This window comes from Nomascus leucogenys, chromosome 6, assembly GCF_006542625.1.
Source record: "Nomascus leucogenys isolate Asia chromosome 6, Asia_NLE_v1, whole genome shotgun sequence".
NCBI classification, from domain to species: Eukaryota; Metazoa; Chordata; class Mammalia; order Primates; family Hylobatidae; genus Nomascus; species Nomascus leucogenys.
Window position 1 is genome coordinate 9775387 of NC_044386.1, and position 25634 is coordinate 9801020.

General features: G+C 48.7%; 1 protein-coding gene across 2 annotated transcripts in view; it reads left to right on the forward strand.

Moving 5' to 3' along the window:
• ANKRD33B (ankyrin repeat domain 33B) overlaps window positions 1-25634 on the forward strand; it is a 105865-nt gene that overhangs the window by 59141 nt on the left and 21090 nt on the right. For both annotated transcript variants that reach the window (XM_003263163.2, XM_030813909.1), the window contains exon 3: window positions 15943-16083. In XM_003263163.2, the coding sequence (XP_003263211.1) occupies window positions 15943-16083 (141 nt within the window). The remainder of the gene's footprint in view (window positions 1-15942; window positions 16084-25634) is intronic.

The window sequence follows — 25634 nt, forward strand, 5'->3', positions numbered from 1 at the left end:
TTATCCCAAACCCAGCCAGTTGGTAACCCTGAAGATGGCTCCAGTGTCCTTTTGTCATATTTCTGTCAGTTTTGAGTATTTTCTTGATTTATGACACACCAAAGTGTTCCACATTCTCCCTGGACCTTCCCAGTCCCCCTCTGTAACCAGCTGTATCTTCAAGGAATGATAGTTCTTTTTTTAGTGGGGGATAGTATTTAGAAACCAAAATCTGGGCTCTAGCTGTGCTCATTCACACTAAATGTTATTGCTTCTAGGCATTTCAGTGAGCAGAGTTAGAAAAAAAAATATTTAAAAAATAAGGATACCTCCAATCCAAATGCAACACCAGTCTTCCTCCTTTTCACCCTTTCCATATGCTTCTCCCCATTCTTTGTCAGCAAGAAACCTGGTTTGCAGCAATCACAGTGCATTTACCCATTTTCCTGTCCTACGACAGATGTGCACAAAAAGTGGTGATACTAAAGGACAATTTTCAAAAGCTTAAAAATTTGACTCTTAGGTGGATAGAAAGTGAAAACTCATTAATTAGTGATGGGCTAGTAATTAGTTAAGGCCAGTTCAAAGGAAATTTGAAGAAGAGGCACATAGAGGCAATCACAAATGCTGAAATACATCTGCTAATAGATGCAAAACTGGTTATATCCTATAAGGCAATAGAATATAATGTTGTGGGCTATCTTTTCTATAAGGTGATGTTATGGACTGAATGTTTATGTCCTCCCCCTCAAATTCATATGTTGAAACCCCAACCCCAAATATGATGCATTAGGAGGTGGGGATTTGGGGAAGTAATTAAGTTTAGATGAGATCATGAGCGTAGGGCCACCATGATGGGATTAGTGTCCTTATAAGAAGAGGAAGAGACCACATCCCGCTCCTTCTCCAGCATGTGAGGACACAGTGAGAAGACAGCTACCTGCAAACCAGGAGGAGGAGCCTCATCGGCAAAGGAATCTGTTGGTGCCTTGTTCTTGAACTTCACAGTCTCCAGAACTATGAGACATAAATGTCTGTTGTTTAAGCCACCTAGTCTATGGGATTTTGTTATAGCAGCCTGAGCTATAACAGGAAGTAAATTATCTCTCTACCAGATACAATGCAATCGCCTTGCTGTGGACAATCAGTTTTGCAGCTTAACTTCTACCCCTGTAGAGTTGTGGAGCAGCCTAGGAACTAAATACAGCCAGAGGGTCCCCTGGACAGCACCCAGAACCCAGCATCCAGCACCAGCACTTTCCTGGAGGGAAAAGAGACCCAGTCACCTCATTAGCTCAGTTTCCAGCTATGGACAGTTTTTTTTTTTTTTTTTTTAACCAAAGAGTCAGAAATTAGAATACCGCCACTGCTACCAGCATCAGACCTGCTAAGTAAAAGCCCATATTTCTTTGTGGTTGTTTCCTTCCAACATATTCTACCAAAAGTTATTGGTCTTATAGCGCCACATTCAAAAACGCAGTTAAATTTTTTTTAACTTTATGCAGTCTCTCCAGATTTCAAATTGCTTCCCTTTCCACAAATGCTTATGTTTTTCACTGAGTCAGTGACCTATTGAATTTTTCTAAGAATATGGATTGTTAAAATTTGAAAAATGTTCTTTTGCTTCTTGCAGTAAACCAATTTTCAAATTGTTTCCTAGACACTAGACAACCAGGGAGCAATCAGTCTATTTCAGATGAAGATGCTGCCCTGAAACCTGTAGTCCACCCCCTTCTTTTTGGATCTCACTGTCTTTACACTGATCCAGGGTTGGTTTTTTTTGTTTGTTTTTTTCCTGGCTTGCTCATTCTTCTGCAGGGACTGCGCTCATCCTTCTATGGTTTATTTAAGTCAAGGATGCCACAGGTCCTCTTGGAGATCGGAGGGCACTCTGGCAAAGGAAGAAGGAAAGGGCTCCAGCTGCTTTCCAGGCTCAGCGCCCAGCAACCTGGGGCATGGTGGGAAGAACTCGGGGCCAGGTGCAGGCCACGCAGCCACTCCCCTCCTGGGATGTGTAGTTTTACTTCCAAGTTGAGTGTGGCATGGGAGCCTGTAACAACCAAGGGGAGCCCCCACCCTTTGCCTGGTGGCACCTCAGGGGGAAGGTGGCACCGGGAGCTTAGTGTCCTCCCTGGCTTCATGTGCCTGGGGTGTTGAAAAATGGCATCAGAGGGTCTCAAAGCATCCCCGTAGACCACCTCTCCTTTTCTGCCCTTCTATCTGTGGGGCGTTGCCAGAATTTTTCAGGGTTCACTGAATTAGGTGTAATACCCCATCCTCCCCATCAACAGAGGCCTGTCCCTGCCATTTTCCTTAAGGAACAGAAATTGGGTGGTGTCCCTCGATGGTTCTAGTCACACTCCTGGCTTCTCTCTGTTGCCTTTGGTCACAGATCGTGTCTTCACCTGCTCAGGCTGCGATAAGGAAATAAGCAGCTCTGTGGGGCCCCTTTTGTGAAGGCACTAATCCCACCACGAGGACCCCTCTCTCAGGACCTCATCACTTCCCAAAGCCACGTGCTGTAGTGTCGTCCTGGAGGCAGGATTTTCGTATAGGAATTTCGGAGAACAGAAGCATTCAGACTGTGGCAGGTGGGAGGCTGGGTAGGAGCGAAGATTCCTGTGTTCTCAGCTCTCTTGGGAGCTGGCCCGCCCAGGGGGAGCCGTGCTGCCAGTCAGAGCAGGAGTCCAAGTCAGGTAGCAGGATCAGGTGGCCAGGGTGTGTACCAGGCTCTGGGCTATCCTGAGGGCAGTGTCACAGCTGGAAACCCGCCTGGGTGGACAGGAGGAGGCGGGCAGAGGCCTCAGCCGTTACCCTGTGTCTTCCACTTGGCCTGGCTGATGTTCTTGGAGGCTGATTTTAAAATATAATACACAGTGTTTTTGGGGAAAATAACCCCACATGAGCAAGGAAATTACAGGTGACTATCTCTTCCACCTCCCTCTCAGCCCTCTCTTCAGTTTGCTCTCTGGAGATAACTGTTGTTAACGATTTGATGCCTAGATGGGTTTACTCTGCCTTTTAAAGAAAATCATTATTATAATGTATTTTTTCTTCTTGTTTTCTTTCTTTCTTTCTTTCTTTTTTTTTTTTTTTTTTTTTTTTTTTTTTGAGTATGAGTCTTGCTCTATCGCCCAGGCTGGGGTGCGGTGGCGTGATCTCAGCTCTCTGCAACCTCCACTTCCCAGGTTCAAGCGATTCTCTTGCCTCAGCCTCCCGAGTAGCTGGGATTATAGGCACCAGTCACCATGCCCAGCTACTTTTTGTATTTTCAGCAGAGGTAGGGTTTCACCATGTAGGCCAGACTGGTTTCAAACTCCTGACCTCAAATGATCCACCCACCTTGGCCTCCCAAAGTGCTGGAATTACAGGCGAGAGCCACCGGTCCTGGCCTTTTTTTTTTCTTTTTTACTGGCTTTAGTTATCTTCCCCTATTACTGATTTGCTTGAGCTCTCTGTGGCCGCCACTGTGTGCGCCCACCCTCTGGCCTGGGCTCTGATCCCTGGACACCCAACCTAGGCTGCTGCCTGAGGCTTTGGGACTGAATTGTTGAGGTTGCATAGGGAGGCAGAGGGGAGAGGGACTTTACACCATTTAAACAAACACAGATTAAAAAGCTTCCTTGTGTGTGTCTTAATTGCCTCAATGTGCCGAAGAGATTTTCCCTAATTTCTTTCTGAACCTCCAGGGGCTGCCCCTGTCCCCATGGGCATAGTTGCCTTAGACACTGGCTCCCAACCTTGCACCTCCGGCGTCAGCATCACCTGGGCTGGCTCATGTGAGCATTAACACAGATCTGGTGGAAACACACATTGCCAGGCCCTGCCCCTGGAGTCTTTCTTTGAATAGGCCTGGGGTGGGGCCCAAGAATGAGCAGATCAACAGGTTTCCCGGTGAGGCTGATGCCGCTGGCCCAGGGACCCCATGTTGAGGATGGAGAGCTTTGAGGTTTTTATGCCTGATGACGGCAAAGGACCCCCTCAGTGGGCACTGAGGACCAGCAGAGTCACAGACCCTGGGAGAGATGTCAGACACAGAGGCATCACGGAATTAAAGTGAAAATGAGGAAAGCAGGTGAGCATCTGTTCACGACTTTCCTGTGCTGTTTTGCCCAAGAGGCTGTTTAGGCCCAATCAGGTGATGTCCCATTTTAATCAATTTCATAACCAGTTTTATTTATTTGATGATTTATTAATTTCAAAAGTTGTCCATGCAGATGTGCTTACAGCCAAAAATGACTACAAAAGTATTATCAGGAAGGAAGAAAAAGATCCCTCCTCGGTCTTCCAAATATTGCAGCTCCCTTATCCGCACTCAGCAGTCACCTCTTCAGACATCACTCAGTCCTTCCCAAACACACACGTATGGATGTGCGCTTTTTATTCACATGACTAGGCGAGTTCTGTTGAGATTGTGTTTTTAGTGGTTTTGTTCACTTAGTAATTAATCTAGAAGCTCCTGCTGCGTCGGTGTCCCTGAGCCCGGCCGGGCGCTCGTAGCCCTACCTTCCTGCATGGGATGTGTGGCTCATGCCCAGTTCCCCACCAAGACTTCGAGTTTGAGAGGCTGCACTGTGACTGGCTTTCACTCACTGTGGTGGACCCGGCTCTTAGGCCAGTCCTTGGACATGAAGTACTTGCTTCCTAAGTATTTGTTTGAAAAGAGGATATTGTGTAAAATGCATGAACCGTGGTATACTTAACTGTCCCCGTTACTGCACAGGTGGGCTTTTGAGTTAACCAACGGCAGCAAGGCTGTAGTGAAGCCCTTGGGTCTGGGGTGCATCTCTGAGGAGAGCGTGTTAGGGTCCTGGCAGGAAGCATGTTGAGCGACAGGTGTGCTCAGAGGGCTGAACAGAGGAATTGATGAGGGCCTGTCAATTACGGGGAGAAGGGTAGAGTTAAGGGAACCAACATTGAAAGGATTAAGGGGAGGGGCTCTGCAGAGAGTGACCCAGGCCAAGAAGCTGGAACCTGAGAGGCAGGCTCGGCCTAGAATCCCAGCCAGGGGCTGGAGTGGGAGGCAGGGCCAGATATCCCACTCCTTCCACCCTAGTCCCCTGCTGAGCCAACCCAGAAACCTCACTGGGGCGGAAACTGGGCAGGTGCTGTTGGTGCAGGTCACCTTCCTAGGCTGAAAGCAGGGCAAGGAAGAGGAGAAGCAATGTGCAGACACACTCTTAGAACAGAATTGCTTCAGCAAGGGCTGTGCCTGGTTTAAGTGTACGCAGCTGCCAAGCGGCCTTTAGAAAGCTGTGGCGATTTCTCCTTTCGCCTGAGTGTCCAAGAGCGTTCTTGCCAGCCCTGGCTGAGATCAGTCTTTTCAGTATTTCCCTACTCAAAATGAACCAAAACTCTGGTTTTCAGTTGTATTTCCCCAGCTCTCTTTTGAGCCTAGTACCTGTTAGGATGCTTTTGGCTTCAACCACAAGGACACTGCCTTCTCTTGCAACACAAGACAGCTGCAGGCGATGTTGCAGCGTTGCTTCACTGAGTAGCTGGGTGATGCTGGGACCTAGAGCCACTTCTCAGAAATACTTTGGCTTTTTCCTTCACGGTCCCGAGGTGGCCCCAGCTGCTAGAAGCGCCACGTTGCAACACTCAGGGACATCAATGAAGAGGAGCAAGTCCCTGTCGGCATTTCCTTTTATAAGACAAGAAAACATTTCCAGAAGGCTCCAGCAGAGTGTCATTGCCATCTCACCAACCAGGGCCTGCGTCACAAGCCCAAGCCAAACAGTGACGGAGGATGGCTTGTGTAGACAGCAGTCACACTAAGCAGAATCAGCATTGTGAAGCGCAATCTTAAAGCACCCATATGTTTATATTATTTGCTATGGCAACTGGGTTGGTTGTCTGAGAGTTGGGCGCTCTGGGTTACTGGAGGACACAGCATTTATGAGTACAAATTCGGATGCAAATGCCTTCATCTGCCTTTTGAGTCTAATTTCCTCGGCTATTTAATGCACAATAAAAATACAGCCAAATCTGTACTAGGTCTGCAAGTGGAGAGAACGTATGAAAGTAAATCCTCATGTAATCCCTAAATCTCATTTAGCCAGTCATTTCAACTTTCACCACTGCTCTGCAAACAAAAAGTAAGATAACCAAAGAAATGAATAAGAAGTGCCATGGATAGAATTGTGTGTTTATTTCTGTTTCCTTGTGCTTTAACAGAATAGCATGGACGTGGTGAAGTGAGGAAACGCCAGGGGTCTCTTTGAGCTGGTGATGGGGTAGAGCCCGTGAAGCTTGTTTTGGGTATAAGGAACCTCTGATGTGTGTTTGCAACTTGTTATTTCTTGCATTTAATTGTAAAATTCTGAAGGCTATGTGCTGAGAGCCAGCCTGGCAGGATGCTGCCCAGGGACGGGGACGGAACGGGAGCGATTCTCAGGCGTAGCTGTGGTTCCTGAGCTGAATCAGGGAGAGTCCCAGTTCAGAGGAGAATTTATGACTTGGTCAGAACCCAGGAACAACGCCTCTTCATGTTATTTATCTTACTTTATTAGCAGTGCACATGATCATGATCTTAGTGTGATCTCATTGTGATGTTCATGTTGTTTTGAAGTGCTTCCTTTTTTCTCAATTTATACCGTTTCAAATAAGAGAGTAGAACTTGGCGAGTCTCGGTTTCCCAGCATTGCCTTATCTTTTCCTGTGAGCTTTTCTCAGCTCTTCTGATTGGCCACGGCAGTGCCACACCCCTGCCCACTGGCCAGCCAGGAGGGCTCCTCAGCCAGCTTGGGGCTTGCCTGGCTCCTCCTTCAGACCCCTGCCTGCCCTGCAAAGAGCAGGGATGCTGCCCTCCCCTACTAACCCTGCCCCTCCATCTGCATGGTAAATGCCTTATGCTAAGAATTCCTGGAGTCTGTTCAGGCTGCGTGGCTGGTATGATGTCATATTTCCAAGGCCGACAACCCCCTCTACTGGCCTGGTCTGGAGAACTGCAGTTTGAGTGCCTTGAGTCAGTCAATCTTAGACAACCCAACTGTAACATTTTCACATTTTTAGAGCAGTTTGTGTTTATTGCCTGTTTTTTTTTTTTAGATGGAGTTTTGCTCTTGTTGCCCAGGCTGGAGTGCAATGATGTGATCTTGGCTCACTGCAATCTCCGCCTCCCGGGTTCAAGTGATTCTCCTGCCTCAGCCTCCCGAGTAGCTGAGATTACAGGTGCCTGCCACCATGCCCGGCCAATTTTTTGTATTTTTAGTAGAGATGGGGTTTCACCATGTTGGCCAGGCTGGTCTTGAACTCCTGATCTCAGGTGACCCACCCACTTCGGCCTCCCAAAGTGCTGGGATTACAGGCGTGAACCATTGCGCCCGGCCAGCCCAGCTAATTTTTATTTTTTGAGATGGGATCTTGCCATGTTGCCCAGGCTTGTATCTAACTCCCAGGCTCAAGTGATCCTCTAGCCTCAGCCTCCCTGGCCTCTTCTGGCCTTGGCCTCTCTGCTGGGATTACAGGCATGAGCCACCTTGCCCACCCTGATACTTTCAATAAATAAACTTTTCCCAAAGGAGAAGTAGGAATGTTTCAGCCTTTTCATCTAATGCATATTTATTGAGCACCCCAGAGCATGCAGTCAGTTGGAAGTTTTAAGCTTGTGAGCTGGATAACGAGGGCTGTGGCGGCTGTGGGAACCCACCTGTGCATGGGAACGTGGACGATGAGACACTGTGGGTTAAGGGGTACCAGGGAAGACCTGGTGTTGGAAAGGATGGCTCATCAGGTCACCAGGTAAAAAGAGGAGGCAGAATATTCCAGGTAGAGGGACTCCTTGTGCAGAGGCCACTAGATTAGAGGAAGTGTGGCTCGTGGGTGAATTACATGGAGAGCTGGCTGTGTGACCATGAAGTGGATTGGGAGGGCATTGGCGGTGAGAGCTGAGGGTGAAGAGGTAAAAACCAACTCATTGAAGAGTTGAGACCTCATCTAAAGAGCAGAGCCCGTGGAGAGTTTCAGATGAGTAGTGGGGATGGTCAGAGGCCCCTGCTGGTGTCACCATGCTACTGGTGTGGAGAATGAATGGGGGCAGAAGTGGGACCAAGGAGGCTAGTCAGGACGGGAGCTGTGGCCCCATGGGGATGTGGTAGCCCAGGTCAGGGATGGAGAAACAAGGGCAGCTTTAGGAAATTTTAAATTTTTTTTGTAGAGATGAGGTCTTGCCATGCTGCCCATGCTGGTCTCAAACTCCCGGGTTCAAGTGATGTCAGAGGTGCAGTTGGCAGAATGTGGTGATTGCTGGGGTGAGGGAGGATGTGGAGGGCTTGAGACTGAGTCCAGCCATCTGGCTTGGGTGATGGGGTGACTGGTGGTGTTCATCACTGAATAAGGGATGTGGGAGAGGAGCAGCTTCGGAGGAAAGATGTTTTGGGTTTGACGCATTGAGTTTGTAGGATACCCATGATGAAATACTCAGTAGACAGATACTCAGGTAAAAAACTGAAGAAAAGAGATAGAACTGGAGAGAGTTGATGTGGAAGCTTTAGAGCTGAAAATTGGGTCCACAGGAGTGTATAGGATCACCAAAGGAGAGTGTATGAGATAAGGAGGGGGCTTAGCAGGCAGCTGAGGAACAGCAGCATTTCAGGAAGGAGAGAACAGGAGCTCAGAACATTGAGAAGGCGGAAAATCAGAAGGGTGAGCATCTGCATGTCCATGGAAAGAGCGTGTTTCAGAAAGGATGAAAGAGAGGAGTGAATGGGAAATGCTGGGGAGATGTTGAGTGTGATGAGAAATGACAAATCACCACTGAGTCTCATTGTAAGAAGGTCACTGGGGACTGCTGGGGGTGGTTTCAGTAAAGTCAGAGAGTGTCGGTAGCAAGAGTGAGAGTAGATGGGTCTGGAAGCGGACTGAAGCGGAGTTGAATGGTTGATGGAGGCTGGCGGGAACGTGAAGACAGGCCCACAGGGATTGCTGTGAGTCACATATGCTTTTAAGATGAGAGACCCTTGAGCATGCATGTCAGCTAGTTATTGCTGTGTAACAAACAACTCCCATGCTCTGGGATGTTTTTATTGCTTGTGCATCTGTGGATGGGCTGGGGATCTGTTGATCTAAACTGTCCTTGCTCAAGTCTGTGGGCAAGTCGGGGACCTGTTCTTAGGCACTTCGGCTGGGGCAGCTCTGCTGCGTGCATTACTCATCCTCTTCCTGGGAGCAGCGAGCCAGCCTGGGCATGTTCTTCCTGGGGAGACAGCTGAGGCACAAACATGCATGAAAGTCTGAATAAGTGCATTTCAACCTTCTGCTTCCATCACGCCTGCAAACATCCCATCGGCCAAGGTTCCACTAGACAGAGAACTGGGAAGTTACTTAACAGAGGGCAGTGTGAAGAATATGGGCCATTAGTGCATTGTAGGAACTAAGGGCCTTCTGAAGGTTCACTGAAATCAACTTGCAAAAGGCAGGTGAATAACAGAAGAGGCATACAAAAGTACTTAACATGCGTACATGGGAGCCTTCAGAATGAAGACCCAAAAATGCAGGAGGAATTTTCCATTTTTCTGCTTAGGTTCAACAAAGTGTGGACAGTTATGTAGAAATATAGTTGGACAGGCCAGGCGCAGTGGCTCATGCCTATAATCCCAGCACTTTGGGAGGCTGAGGCAGGAGAATGGCTTGAACCCAGGAGACGGAGGTTGCAGTGAGCCGAGATCGCACCACTGCACTCCAGCCTGGGTGACAAAGTGAGACTGTGTCAAAAAAAAAAAAAAGAAGAAGAAGAAGAAGAAATATAATGCTAATAGACTGAGTAGGGAAACCCCACAGGCCTGCCTGTCTCCTCGATTCTTCCAGGTTTCTCTGAGCAGCACTCCTTCCTTCTGGGAATGACCCTCCTTGGAATGGGGGTCTTATGACCTACAGTCAGACATGGCAGGTCAGATAATTTCTTTATGTTAGGGCAGTATTTTTAGGTTTTATGGCTGGCTTTAGGGAAAGGGGGTTCTGGTTTCAAGGATCTGCCTTGGGGAAGAGGGATTCCAGTTTGGATGGCTGGCCTCAGGGAAGAAGGGACTGAGAGATGGGAGGGCAGGAGGGCAGAGAGAAACCTTTGCTTCTGAGGCCTTCACTGTGGGGTATTGCTTTCTGAGCCCCAACAGCATTCTGAGGGAAGTGGGTCTGCAAGGAAGGAGAGGTTGACGAGAAACAGGAGGGATCTGATAAATATTCCACAGCAGTGGGCAGGGAGTGGCTGTCAAGCAGAGGAGGGGAGGAGCAGGGTTCAGCAAGAGGAGAATCCCCTGCGCTTTCAATAGGAAATATGAACTGAGGACTGACAAGGTTCATAAACTTGGAAAGAAGGGCTTCTCATAAAGGGTTGCAGCCTGCAGGGTGGCCATTGTGGCAGGCAAGCAGCGCCACCGGCCAGAAGCCAGAAACAGACCCTTCCAGGGGCAGAAGAACAAGACAGAAGAACAATGCATGCTGAACGAGGTGGCTCAATGCACGTATTCCACAAGCTGTGGGGGAAGCATTGAATATCGATGAGAGGAGAAACACGCACATGTGCAGTCGAGCTCTGTGCCTCTCCCTGGGACCTGTGTTCAAAGTGAAGCAGAGGACACGAAAACCCTCACTGCGCGTCCTCCGTGGACCGGCTGGACCCAGTCCGAAGCCACGGGCCAGTGTCTCTCATGAGGACAGAATGCTGGTCGGTTGTTTCGTCCAAACTGCGGAAGGGTGGGGCCGCATCAGGCAGTTGGTTTATATCAGTGGAGGGGTCTTTAGAACGGGCTGGTTTCTGTTTAGACTTAGGAAAGAAAGCCTCACGGTGGTTAGCAAGGAATGGGTATAACGAGGCGCATTGCCCTTCCATCCTGTCGTAGCCGGGACTCAGTTTTCAAGGGTTCTCTGGGGTCCCCTTGGCCAGGAGGGGGTCGGTTCAGTCCGTTGGAGGACTCAGGATTGCACTTTTCTTTCTCGGAGGCCCGTGAATGTTGGCAGCGTGGGGGACGATGGGGGAAAGCCGAGGGACTTCCCTTCTGGTGGTTTCTGTTCCCTCTGTGAACTTGAAGATGAGTCATCCAGGAGAGGGGTTTGCGTGAGGTCGGTGACTTCCATGTGAAAAGTTTAACATTTTCCCGACGGGGCCTGGGGAAGAGTCAACCAGGAAGCACAGGAGCGCTGCTGGGCCAGGCCGAGAAGCCGGTCGGGCCCGGGTGGCGTGGGTGTCCACCTCTCTGTGTCTCCCAACGAAGGCGCCTTGGCATCCATGCAGAGCGGAACCAGGGCTGCGGCGGGGCCAGGCGTCATTTCCAGCTTTCCTCGTTTGCATACCACAGACCTGTCCATCCACGCATTTAGGAGCTCTCTGAATCAAGCACCCCTCTCCCTCCTCCTGCCCGGGGTTGGGGGCAGGGCTCCATCTCTGCCTCCTGAATGCTCTGATATCCGTAATGCATTGGACACAATGAATGGACCTGTGTCAATTCACCATTATTAACTGAAGTCCATTCTTTATTCAGATTTCCTCAGCGTTTCCTGGATTTCCTTTTTCTGTTGCAGGATCGCATGTGGCATTTAGCACTCATGGCTCAGGCTCCTCTTGGCTGTGAGTTTCTCAGACTTCTCTTGTTTTTCATGACTTTGACAGTTTTGAGGGGGACTGGTCGGGTACATTGCAGAATGTTCCTTAATTTGGACATGTCTGATGCTTTTCTTGTGATGAGACTGGAGTTAACGAGTTTTTGGAGGAAGACCCCCGATAAAGGGCCGTTCTCAGCACATGGCATCAGGAGACGCGCTACCAACCCGACCATCGCTGATGATATTGGCCTTGGTCACCTGGCTGAGGTCATGTTAGCAGGTTTCTCCATGGGGAGGTTCTCTCCCTCCTCCCCTGTTTCCATGTAACAGTCTTTCATGGGAAGTCAGTGCACACAGCCCGCGGGTTAAGGAGAGGGGAACACATTCTACCCCTTGAGAGTGGAGTGCCTGCCTGGATTACTCAGAATTTTTCTTCCAGATTTTTCTATTCTGCTGGGCACCTTTTACACATATTGTCTCCTGTAATTTTCACAAATGGGAGGTTGATATTATCCCTCATTTTACGGATATGGAAAAGCTGACTTCCAAAAGCCACCCGATTCGGAGTGGCAGGCCTGGGCCTTGAATGTGGCTGTTCTCAGAGCTATAGCTCTCTTCAGTACTGAGCTCATTGTCTACACGTGTCCCTGTGACGTGATTTCATCCAAATTCACTTCCTCCCTGGGTCATTTGTGACCTTCTCTTAAGCAGGGTAGGGCTTACTTGGGGAGAGGGGGTGTTCTGGGGTTCTCTAGGTGAACCAACCCTTTAAAAGGGCTTCTCTGAGGATTTCAGGAACCAAGTCCGATTCCATAATGTCCAAGTTGAACTGGGCTCAAACTAGATTTTTTTTATTTTTTATTTTTTTTGAGACAGGGTCTCACTCTTGCCACCCAGGCTGGAGTTCAGTAGTGTGATCTCAGCTCACTGCAACCTCTACCTCCTGGGTTCAAGCAATTCTTCTGCCTCAACCTCCTGAGTAGCTGAGAATATAGGCATGCACCAGCACACCCAGCTAATTTTTGTGTTTTTAGTAGAGACAGGGTTTCACTGTGTTTCCCAGGCCGGTCTCGAACTCCTGGTCTCAAGTGATCTGCCTGTCTTGGCTTCCCAAAGTGCTGGGATTACAGGAGTGAGCCACTGCGCCTGGCCTCAAACTAGATTTCAGTATGGTGTGTGTTTGGGTTCCCTCGTGCAAGGAAGGCTGTGTGTCTCATATATGTAAAGAAAAGGAAAGCTCCCTTTGGTTACTCATCATGGTTTTTAAAGAAGAAAGGTTAATACTTATACATTCTTAGAAGTATTGGGTCCACCTTTGATTTCCATTGAATGGGGTCATCTGTGTGACGAGAAGTATTATTCTGCCATCCTGGGAAAACCCGTGGGAAGCAGGGCGTGATTTCTTGGATCATCGAAAGCTCAGGCCTGTAGTCAGAACAAGTTGGCTGCATGTTGGTTTTTCTGGACTCAACATAATATGCAGAACAGATCTGTAAAATGGGCGGTTGGCTTTGTGGACTTTCAATTTTTCCTCTTTCCACCTGTTCAAAGCGCTGAGGATATATCAGTGCAAAGGAACATCCTGCAGAAGATTGTGATGGACACGCTATTTCACAGTTTAAAGAAATGGCTCCAAACGAATTACAATTCATTTTACTATGGCCCTGGCTAAATCTGACAGGTGCCGCCAAGCATTTAACTGGACCATAAACCAAACTGAGATCAAAGGATTTCCCCACCTTCCCACACCGCCCAGTTGAGAGTAATTCAGCAGCTCTGGGTACCTGACAGCTGGCTTTAGCCCCGCCCCACACATAGTAAAGGACGAGGGAGGGCAATGTGGTGTAAATGACTCAAAAAAGCACCAGCGACTGGCTGTGAGTCACGCAGCGAGGGGATCGTGCCGTTTGTTTCATGCTTATAACCTGAACACTGTTAGACCCATCAGGGCTTCCTTTTCAAAAAGATACATGGTTCCCCTTTTCACATTTGTGGAGAGCTCAGGAGATGGGCTGAGGTCAATGGTGAGCTTGCTCCTCAGGAGAGTTCACCCCTGATTTTGGTTGCCTGTTCCTTCTTCACTTGGATTGATGAAGAGCAAACCCACAGGATTTCATACTGGTGGAGCAGCAGCCTGGAGTGGCCCTCAAAGGAGGAAACTGGGTTCCTGCCCCGGCAGTACTATCCCTCGGGGTGTGGCTGGGGAGACAGAAGCCACTTGATATATCAGAGGGTTTCATATTTGATTTGCTGAACTGAAGGGGCTAGGGGAGCAGAGGCCAAGGGCGCCCAGCCCTGCCTACTGGAAATCTCAGCCGCAGCGGAGAATCCTGGAAGCTGCTGCAGCCTCATGCTCACATAGTATTCTGTCTGCAGAGGTGGGCTGGGCTGGGGAGGCCCCTCAGGTCTCATGCCTGCCCGACCCCAGAGTAATGTCCTTGCCACCTCTCTCCCATCCCAAATCTCAGCCAGTGCCACCCATTGGAAGTTTCTGTGCAAACCAGATGCCTGTGGGGATTCTGGGCCCAGGGCCCGGCTTCTCCATGATTCAGGGGTTCCTGGGGAGAGGCGATGCCAAGCTAAGGAGAGAGTGCATAGAAATGTCCACGAGGCCCCTGCAGCTGCGACAGTGGGGGCTGAAAGGAACACGCTTGAGTTGGAATGCGTAAGTGGGGATTTCTGAGCACTGTATCATCAGTGCATGAGAATGGGGACTGTGGCCAGGCACAGTGGCTCACACCTGGAATCCCAGCACTTTGGGAGGCTGAGGCAGGAGAACTGCTTGAATGCATGAGTTTGAGACCAGTCTCGGCAACATTGGGAGATCCCATCTCTACAAAACAAAATTTTTTTTTTTTTAATTAGCTGGGCATGATGATGCTCGCCCATGAGCCCAGTTACTTGGGAGGCTGAGGATCTCGAGCCCAGGAGGTCCACACTGCAGTGAGCTACGATCATGTTCCTGCACTCCAGTGTGAGTGACGGAGAGAGACTCCATCTCTTAAATAAAAAGGATAGGAACTGGGTACCCAGCACCTCCCGTGGGGTTCAGGAGGAGAGACTCGGGCAGATTGCTCATATTCCCAAGGGTTTCAGATCTCATCAGCAGGGGCCTGGATGGAGGTGGCAGCTAAGGGGAGGGTGCAGCGGAGGGAGAGAGGAAGGAAGCTCTTTCCACCAGGTGTGGTTGGTCACGAAGGAGTGAAGTCTGAGCTTCGGGGATAGTGGTTCTCACCTGGGGTGTTCTTGCCCCACTGATGGCGGTTTGGTGGTGTCTGGACACAGTTTTGGTTGTCACAATCTATGCGGGAGTGGGGGTGGTTGCTACTGGCATATAACGGGTAGAGACCAGGGATCTGCCCAGCGTCCTGCAGTGCACAGGGCAGTCCCCACAACCAAGAGTCATGCGGCCCCCTGTGCTGACTGTGCCAAGGCTGGGACGGACCCTGCTCCAGGGCACTGAAGTAGGGGAGGGGGAGGTGTACTCACACAAGGACTTGTGGGCTAGCAGGCATCAGGCGGCATGGACAGTTGACCCAAGAGGATGCTCTCCCGCTCCATTTTGGTTTTCCATGGGTGAATCCTGGAAACAGCACTGTTGCTGTGATGTTCTCTTTATCCACCATTAACTGAGAGCACCATGGGTGCGCCTGGGAATGAGCAGAAAGTTAGGTCCTTTTTGGAGGTGCAAGGTGAGTAAGGGGAGAAATCTGTGTTCTCTGAGAAATCTCCTTACCTGCTTTGCTTTATAGCTGAGGGCTTTGCCTGCGACACTCTGTGGGATGTGTGTGGAGGTAGGTAGGTAGTTAGAGAGAGAGAGAGAGACACACACACACACACACACACACACACACACACAGGGCGGCGGGGGGAGGAGAGGTGGCGGGTACGGGTGGAGAGAGAGACTCCTGCTTCTGGATGGGAACAGAGGGTGCCAGCGTGAATTGGCACTGTCCTATTGCTGTGATGGTGACTTTTTCCTCCCTGCAGCTCTGGAGCACTTGGAAGTGGTTCTGAAGCTCATTTGCAGCTTTGCATCTGTTTGCACGGGCGTCTCCTGCTGGGAGTTGAGGCTTCCTGCCCTCATTGGCTGTCTGAGGCTGCGGTCCCTACCTGCCCACAGCGTCCCTGCCCCCCACATCCACCCCCCAACAGTGTGATGGGACAGCCCCTCCCTCGAGTGCTTTGTGGTAGGGGACCTGCAAGAACCCAAAACGGCAGCGCTGCAGCCAGGGCGGCGCCTTCTGCTTTCCTCTGTTTCTTGGGCTCCAGGAGAATTCTGTCTTGGGGTCCGAGAAAAACTCACAGCAGACCGGCTGCCCCAGGGCTGACGCGGTGTTTCTTTCTCTCTCTGGGAAGGCCTGGCTGGAACCAGCACATTTTGTGGAAGTGGGAACCAATACACGTGTACGCTTCTCTTTACAGGGCACGCTATCATCACTAACTACTTGTTGAACTATTTCCCCGGTCTTGACCTTGAAAGGAGGAACGCGTTCGGGTTCACCGCCCTGATGAAAGCCGCCATGCAGGGTCGAACGGACTGCATCCGAGCCCTGATGCTAGCAGGTATGTCCACCTGCCCTGTGCAGCTTCCGGGGGCCCTGATGCTAGCAGGTACGTCCACCTGCCCTGTGCAGCTTCCGGGGGCCCTGGGACACCAGAGTTGCTCCTTTGTGGAATATGTTTTGAGATTAATCACTCCCATAGAAACAATGCCTAGTTGCTGCAATAAATAATAGTTTCTTCACTGACATATACTTCTGTAATTATCTGAGTTTTTAAAAAAGCCAAACGCAAATGCTTTCAGGATCATGGAGAGAAGCCACAGCATTGGTTCCCTTCAGGACGCCCCTTCCTGATCCCTGCTGAGCTTTGCAGTGGGTAGCACCTTCCCTCACCTGCTGTTTTCCTCCCGCCCACCCATTCTACACCCCAAGCCCTGTCCATATCTGTTCCTTCTCAGAAAGGGGTGATCTCTTGGCTGTAAATGCGAGACTGTGCTGTTGAAGGTGGGCGTAGGGATGGTGGGAACGGCCCAGGCCATCCTAGGTCCCTGCTTGCTGGTGGGTGGCATTGCATAGTAACGTTAGGAGGCGATGTGGAGTTGCATGGTAACGTTGGGAGGTGACGTGGAGTTGCATGGTGACGTTAGGAGGCGACGTGTAGCATGGTAACATTAGGAGGTAACATGGAGTTGCAGGGTAATGTTAGGAGGCGATCCGGAGTTACATGGTAACGTTAAGAGGCAATGTGGAGTTGTGTGGTGACGTTAGCGGGTGACGCGGAGTTGCGTGGTGACGCGGAGTTGCGTGGTGACGCGGAGTTGCGTGGTGACGTTAGCGGGTGATGCGGAGTTGCGTGGTGACGTTAGCGGGTGATGCGGAGTTGCGTGGTGACGTTAGCGGGTGATGCCGAGTTGCGTGGTGATGTTAGGGGGTGATGTGGAGTTGCGTGGTGACGTTAGGAGGCAATGTGGTATTGCGTGCTGAGTGTGTGGCAATTTCCATTTTCTATGATGTGTCATAGAGTGGAAAATTCTCAGGCTATCAACCTGGATCATCCCCCCTTTGTCTTTTGCGCCATCTTGGAGGACGCACTTTCCTGTTCCCATCTGTGAAATGGGAGTATCATGACCTCTTTCTCCCTCACCTCCCTGAGGCTAAAATATGACAATACTTTATACACTCCTAAAGGCTATCCACTTCAATGAGCTGCTAAGCTAAATGCCACACAACTGATAGCTTTAATTCTTTTCTTCACTCTGAAATAGAATCAATGATCATCCTTTGTGCAACCTCATCGGGTTATTTTGAGAATTAAATGAGAAAATATGTGTCAAGCACATGTCGTGTTAGATTCAGTTAGCGGCTGACATCTCAGTGAATGTGCGATGCTGCTTTCACCATTACTTAATTCTGTTATTTTAATTTCTCTTTATTTTTGTTCTTGGCACTGGGTTCAGCCAGTCCTGCTTGGCGCTGCAAGTTCCTAAAGAAGTGGATTTCCTCTCTGTCTTAGTTGTTCTGCTGCTATAACAAAATACCTCACCTGGGTAATTTATAAACCGTAGAAATTTATTGCTCACACTTGGGGAGACTGAGAAGTCCAAGATCAAGGTGCTGGCAGGTTCGATGTCTGCTGATGCCCATTCCTTCTTACTGTCTCCTCTCATGGCAGAGGGGACACCGAGGTACCCTCAAAACCTCTTTCATAAGGCACTAGTTTGATTCAGGAGGGCACAGCCCTCATGATCTAATCACCCCCTAAAGGCCTCACCTCTTAATACCATCTCAGTGGGTCTGAAGTTCCAGCATAGGAATTTTGGAGGGTCATCAACATTCAGACCACAGCACCACCCCTGTCTTGGTTATCCTGAGGGTAGCATCAGAGTTTTCCCAGGCATCAGTGCTTCCACTAATGTCACTTTTCTGTTCCAGGACCCCTGCTGGGCTCCCACATTTAGTTGTCTTCTTCTTAGTTGTCCCCAGTCGTCGTCGTTGTCGTCGTCGTCGTCGTCTTCTTCTTCTTCTTCTTCTTCTTCTTCTTCTTCTTCTTCTTCTTCTTCTTCTTCCTCTTCCTCTTCTTCTTCTTCTTCTTTCTTCTTCTTCTTCCTCCTCTTCTTCTTCTTCTTCCTCTTCCTCTTCTTCCTCTTCCTCTTCTTCTTCCTTTTTTTGAGACAGTCTCACTCTGTCGCCCAGGCTGGAGTGCAATGGCGCAATCTCGGCTCACTGCAACCTCCGCCTCCCGGGTTCGAGCGATTCTCCTGCCCTCCTGCCTCACCCTCCGGAGTAGCTGGGATTACAGGCACCTGCCACCATGCGCAGCTAATTTTTGTATTTTTAGTAGAGACGGGGTTTCACCATGTTGGCCAGGTTGATCTTGAACTCCTGACATCCCGTGATCTACCCGCCTTAGCCTCCCAAAGTGCTGGGATTACAGGTGTGAGCCACCGCGCCCCGCCCCAGTCTTCTTGGGTCTGTGAAGTTTCTGTCATAACCTGTTGCCCATGACAGGACAGTCTCGATTCCAACCACTGTGCAGCACCGCCCAGTCTGAGCCTGTCTGTTGTTTTTCTCGAGATCAGTCTGGAGTTACAGGATTCACAATTGCTTCAGATTTATTTTTCTTTCTGCTTTAACCTTATAGGATTCTTTAGTCTTAGGAGATGCTATAAGAAAAATAAGTTCAGTGAATGAGAATAGAGGCTTCAAAGATGAAAACTTTCTTGGAAATAAAAAAAATCATGATTAAAAATGAGTCCCATCGATTGTACTTTTGATTCAGAGATGATAGTTTCATTTTAAAAAAATGAGATATCAGTTTCAACAGAGTTTCCGCCCTGCCTGCCCTTATCAATGAGAAATGGTTCCTACTAATTAAATGGTGATTGTGTGATGCTTTTGTGTTTGGCGGGAGCTTTAGACACTTTTACTATTTCTGGATCTAGTTATAATTGAGTGTAGATGTTTGGTAATTGACTTTTTCAACTGAACATTTATGATGTCAGTCACATCAGTGCACTTTCCCATTGAATTAATTTGAACTGCAAACCTTTTTTAGGTCAGTTCCCCTCTAATCACTCCTTTTGACTGCCGTGCTTTCCTCCCTGGGTCTCCTGGGGGTTTCAGGCATGTGTGACAGCATTTACAGGATTCCAGAAACACCTTGCACATCTCTTGGAACGATGAGTCTGCGGGCAGTGGGTTTGCTGCTGACATTGCTCTTCCCCCATCAGTTATTTGGATACAAATTTGGCATTAGATTTGAGACTCTCCCTCCCCTATTCTGCACTTTGCAAGCCCATCCCCCATCACAGTCTAGAACAATCCACAGATTATTGTCTGTGGGATACTCTAGTGAGTCTCTCCCTGTCCTGTACGAGGTACAGAGCAGGGAGCTGAACAGAAACAGTCCAGGAGCCAGGACCCAGTTTCAAATTCGTCTTCTCCACTTCCCATCTCTACACCTGCAGCCTGTCACTCACCTCTCTGGGCCCCAGTTTCTTCTTCTATAAAATGAGGCTAATGATAGCACCCACTGCAGGAAGGCAGGATGCGAATTGAGCAGGTTCACAACAGAACAGCCCTCGGGTGCATGCTGGGCTTGGAGAAGCCTTCGGACGTGTTGGTTGTGATTATTGTTATTGTTGTCATTATCGTTATTGGTGAGTTTGTGTGTTCAATAGTTATCTGTTAAGTGAATGAAAAAATATGGTTTGTTTTTCCCTTAGAAAAATATCTTGTGAATGAGATACTTAAACTTTCTTAATGAGGGTAGTAAGCCCCTACCTCAGGGTTTTTTGTTTTTGTTTTTTTTGTTTTTGTTTTTTTTTTGAGATGGAGTCTCACTCTGTCGCCCAGGGTGGAGTGCAGTGGCGCGATCTCGGTTCACTGCAATCTCTGCCTCCCGGGTTCAAGCGATTCTCTTGCTTCAGCCTCCTGAGCAGCTGGGACTACAGGCATGTACCACCACACCCAGCTAATTTTTGTATTTTTGGTAGAGACAGGGTTTCTCCATATTGGCCAGGCTGGTCTCAAACTCCTGACCTTGTTATCTGCCTGCCTCATCCTCCCAAAGTGCTGGGATTACAGGTGTGAGCCACTGCACCTGGCCAGGGGGGTTCTTAATTTCAGCACTACTGACGTGCAGAGCCAGATAATGCTTTGTTGTGGGGGCTGTCTTTCAAATTGTAGGATTTTTAGTGGCATCCCTGGCCTCTACCCACAAGATGACGGTAGCACCTCCTCAGTTGTGACAACCAAAAATGTCTCTAGATGTTGCTAAAAGTCTCCCAGGTTGGGGGGAAAATTGCTTCCCATCGAGAACCACTGATATAAATAATTTAAATGGGAAAGGATAGACAAAGTGAGAAGAGACATTTTCCCCTCTGTGTACTCTTCCTTGCTTGTTCTGTATTCCTCCCTCAAATAAAAGTGTGACATCTTGGCCGGGCACGGTGGCTCAGGTCTGTAATCTCAGCACTGTGGGAGGCTGAGGCGGGTGGATCACCTGAGGACAGGAGTTCGAGACCAGCCTGGCCAACGTGGTGAAATCCCGCCTCTACTGAAAATACAAAAAACATTTAGCCGGGCATGGTAGCACAAGCCTGTAATCCCAGCTACTCGGGAGGCTGAGGCAAGAGAATCGCTTGAACCTAGGAGGCAGAGGTTGCAGTGAGCTGATATCATGCCACTGCATTCCAGCCTAGGCAACAGAGTGAGACTCTGTCTCAAAACAAAAAACAAAAAAAACAAAAAAAAACAAGAAAAGTGACATCTTGTTTAGGGAGCTTTTGAGCTGCCCTCTTAAGCTTTGATTGTAGTATAGAACTTATGGAATATTTTCATCTTCTACTATTACTACTAAGCTTACTGTTCTCCCAAGAAAAGTGGGTTTTATTTTCCTTTTACAGTAGATGGGTAAGAATTTTTTTTAAAAAAGTGTTGAATTGCTTCCCCAGGATTAGTGGACAGCAGTAAGGACAGATGTTGATATATTTCTAAAATTTGCACAAATATTTTAAGTCTTATTCTTTCCATTTAAATATGTGATATTAAGAAAAAAATAAACCATTTAAAGAAACCAATAGCCAGAGCCTTTCTTTTAGATTGACACTTCAGATTGTAATAAAAAGTATAACTGGGTTCTGAGAGACTGATCGATTGCATCTTTGTTTTGGCTTTGCAAGGAGTAACGCAGGCTCTGCTGCAGAGCATCACATGGGGGTTGCAGAACCTTGGTAATTCACTGCAATATTAATGCCCACAGTGACAGGTCTTTTTAAATAGGTGGCTCTGAGAAGCGGATCGAGGATGTGATTTTTTTGTGAAGAGAGGCAGAATCTGTGGAGGTTGGCAGGTTCCAGGCTTGCTTAAGGGAGCTCACTTTTAGACCTGAAGTGTGGTGTAACTGCCACAGCCTTCAGGAAGCAAACACAAATAGCAATAACCTCAAATCTTCCTGTGATTCCAAGGAGCAAAGTGGATTTAAAGGACGGCGAGGAACGGAGATCAGAGATGCTCCCACTGTGGGTCAGAGGGTTGCTCTTGCCTCAGGGAAGCCCTGATACCTCTTTCTGGAAAGCCAGATGATTTCCAACCATATAGAGGTTTCTTTCTGTTTATAAGGAAAACTTAAATTTCCTATGAAGTGTGAATTTGCCATGTAGAATTGCTTGAAGTCATTAGCCAGAGAAGGATGAAAAGTCAAGCATTCTGTGTCACCTGAAAAGCAAACCTCGAGACAAGGACTTGGGGGCAGGTAGTTTTGCGGGACAGTGGCCCCAGGAAGTGGAGTGAGGGGGCAGCAAGTGAGATTGGGGAGAATGGAAGCTAAGAAATGTCCACCAATGAGCAGGTTCCCCTTGTGGGCAGCTGGGACTCAGACCCCCTGCACCCTCCAGTAGGAGGAAAATATATTGCAGAGATGCTGGGAAGTTTATTTCCCAACTCCAGTCCCTCTTTGAGGGGAGATGAGAACTTTGAGCACACTTCCCACCTGCTGTGTGGCGGGGGTGGCTTGTCCTCCCTGCTGGGCTGGAACACAAGCTCTTTCTTGGGACCTTGCATCCAGATTTGTCATCCCGATTATACCCACAACACCCATGATACAGGCTGGAGGTGGCACAAGGGGAGGCAGTGAGGGCTGGTCCACAGTGGTCACCTGTGGCCAGGAAAGGCCTCTGGCAAGAGGGAGACCTGAGCTGGGGTTTGTAGGGTGGATAACATGGGGATGGGTGGGGGCTGGTGGAGAAACAGGAAAGGAAGTGACACATTCAGGGCTTCACGCTCCACCCACCTCCTGCTAGTCCTGGGCCTGGCCATGGCTCCCAGAGAAAGCCTTCTTGAGGATGAGTAATGGAAAATATAGATTTTTTCCCATTAGCACCTGTCTGGAATGTTTTTGGCTGCAAGTAACAGAAATCCTGACTAGACAGCAGGTTAAAGAAAACAGGCCGCATTTCTCAGCTCCCTGGAAGTCTGAGGTTGGCAGTCACCCTCCAGAGCTGGCCCTGGACTCCATGAGGACAACATAGACCCCAGTGGTTTCCTCCTGTCCGTTTGGCTCCCCTTAGCCTGTTGATCTGTCACCTCTTGATTCCACGAGAATCACCCAATCTGTGTTTCAGACAGGAAGCTGCAGCAGCACCAACCATGCTGGTCCCTTTCGTCAGGAGGCAAAACCCTCTTTAGGGCTCAGTCATCAGTCCTGGGTTGCTTGGCTACTTTTAGCTGTAAGGGAGGCTGGAAGAATGGGGAACAGGACTGCAGCTGTTACATTTGACTAGTGATTCTCAGCTGGAGGTAATGTTGCCCCAGGGGACATTTGGCCATGTGTGGAGACATTTTTGGTTGTCAGAGCTGGCGGAGTGCTACTGGCATCTAGAAGAAGGTAGAGATCAGGGATGCTGTTAAATGTTCTCCAATGCACAGGACAGCCCACACCAAATAATTACCTGGCCTAATATGTCAATAGTGCTGAGGTTCAGAAGTCCTGGGTTAGACTGATCGTGATGCATTGCCAAGAACTGAGGATGTTGCTGCCTCAAGTGAAATAAAGGATTTTGTGTAGACTTAAAGCGCTCAACAAGGCAGCGAATGGACCCATGGGTGGCAGCTCCACTTTTGTCCACATGGTTGAGCCCTGGGCAAAACAACACTGGGTGGGAGGTGAGGATGCTGGGGGGTCTGCTCGCGAGAAGATGGATACAGTGGCATTTCAGAAATCCTCTGTATTCTCCGGAAGGTATTTGTATAAAATGTTAATAATCGGTACTTATCTTTTATAATTTAATTACTGTGTTTATGTCATGAATATAACCCTTTACAGTCGCTTCCTGAGGCAGCAGATCCCTAATTGATAGCATGACTTTGATTCTAGGGCTCAATGGCCTTTGTTCCTTAGAGTGTTTGTATTTTCTGAGATCATTTTGAAAAGATAGGTGAACATCAGGACGAAGAGTCCAAAACTTTGGGCAGATCTTCCTCTGGTTTTCCATTAGCATTTGAAAAATGTCTCAGGCAGTGTTCATTAAGATTTTAATTTTGTAGTTTTCCTTTTTTAAGTGACATGCAATTAATTAAGGTTTAATGTGTCATCTATTTTTTGCAATGACACTTTTACTGCCCCCTTTTCATTTTAGTCAGTTTATAAATTGTACTCTAGCTAATGAGTTCCATCCTGATATCCAGTTCCAAATAATTACCACTCTTCTAATATGGCTATTCTTTAATGTGTCACAGAATTAAGATCCTTACCAGGCAAGCTCAGGTGAGCTGGGTCTGCCAGAGCCATGAGGCCACTGTGGGCTGGCAGGCCAGGGCAGTGGCTGGGGACCCGACCTTCCTCAGTTCAGCACACATTGATCAGCCATCACGTGTCAGACACCTAGGTCTGCATGGGATATAAATGAAGAAGCGTCTGTCGGGTCCGGTCCCCGATAAGCTCACAGACTAGATAATTGCCCTAGTTCTCCACGTTGCTTTGCTGGTGGAGATATGACTAATGGGACTTGAAATCCTCAATGATTTTTTTTTTTTTTGAAATGGAGTCTCGCTGTGTTAATCAGGCTGGAGTGTGGTGGTGCGATCTCGGCTCACTGCAACCTCTGCCTCCCAGGTTGAAGCGATTCTCCTGCCTCAGCCTCCTGAGTAGTTGGGATTACAGGTGCCCGCCACCACGCCCAGCTAATTTTTTGTGTGTTTTTAGTGGAGGTGGGGTTTCACCATGTGTTGGCCAGGCTGGTCTCAAACCCCTGACGTCAGGAGATCTGCCCTCCTCGGCCTCCAAAGTGCTAGGATTACAGGTGTGAGCCACTGTGCCTGGCCCCTCAATGATTTTTAACAGTATGTGGGAGTGAGATTGGACCAAGATTAATTGAACAGCAATTCCATATTAATTTCTATACTACAACGTTGAAATTTATGCAGATTTCATCAAGTTGAGTTGAAGTTTAACTTTGCAACATTTGGGGGCAGTGGGTGGCCTGGGGAGATTTATTAAGGGAGTGACTAGTGTCAGGGAGACTGTGTAAGGGGACCTATCAGTCAACCAATAGGATGTGGTTATCAAGAGATTTATTTTAAGGAATTGGCTGTGTGGTTTGGGGGGTTGGTGAGTCTGAAATTGGTGTGGTAGGCTCGAAGGCTGGAAACTCAGGCAGCAGTAAGTAGATGCTGCTGTCTTGAGGTGGAATTTCTTTGTTTCTAGGAAACCTTGGTCTTTGCTCTTAATGCCCTCAACTAATTGGGCGAGACCGACCCACACTATGAAGGGTAATCTCCTTGACTTAGAGTCAACTGGTTATAGATGTTAACCACAGCTGCAAAATACCTTCGGGGCAACACTTAGACCCATGTTTGATTAAATCACTTGGTATTCTAGCAGAGCCAAGAAAACTAAACTAACTAGAAAACTAAACTAACTAGAAAACTAAAACTAACCATCGGCCGGGCGCGGTGGCTCACGCCTGGAATCCCAGCACTTTGGGAGGCCAAGGCGGGCGGATCACAAGGTCAGGAGATCGAGACCATCCTGGGTAATGCGGTGAAACCCTGTCTCTACTAAAAATACAAAAAATTAGCTGGGCGTGGTGAGGGGCGCCTGTAGTCCCAGCTACTCGGGAGGCTGAGGCGGGAGAATGGTGTGAACCCGGGAGGTGGAGCTTGCAGTGAGCAGATATCACGCTACTGCACTCCAGCCTGGGTGACACAGCGAGACTCCATCTCAAAAAAAAAAAAACAAAAAAAAAACTAACCATCACACCAGGCCTGCCAGGTGGTAGGAAGTACATTAGACTGAGGTTAGGACACCCAAGTCTTAGACCCGCTCTCTGTTACTAGCCCACAGCCACTGTGAGTGCCATTCATTTTGCAGCAAGCCTTTTAAAAATTCATGCCCCCTACCCACCAGGATGAAATGTGTTGAGCAAACAAAAATGAATTTTTCTATCCTGGAAAAGCCCATCATCGGTTAAAGGTAGACAGACCCCGGCCAGCTAGGCCGCAGTGGGAGAAGCGAAGGAACCACCCATTTCCCACAGTCCAGGACCCATGGCAGTCCTGAAGAGTGAGACCACAGCCGGGGTGCTACCACTTTGCAAGTGACTGTTACTGGTC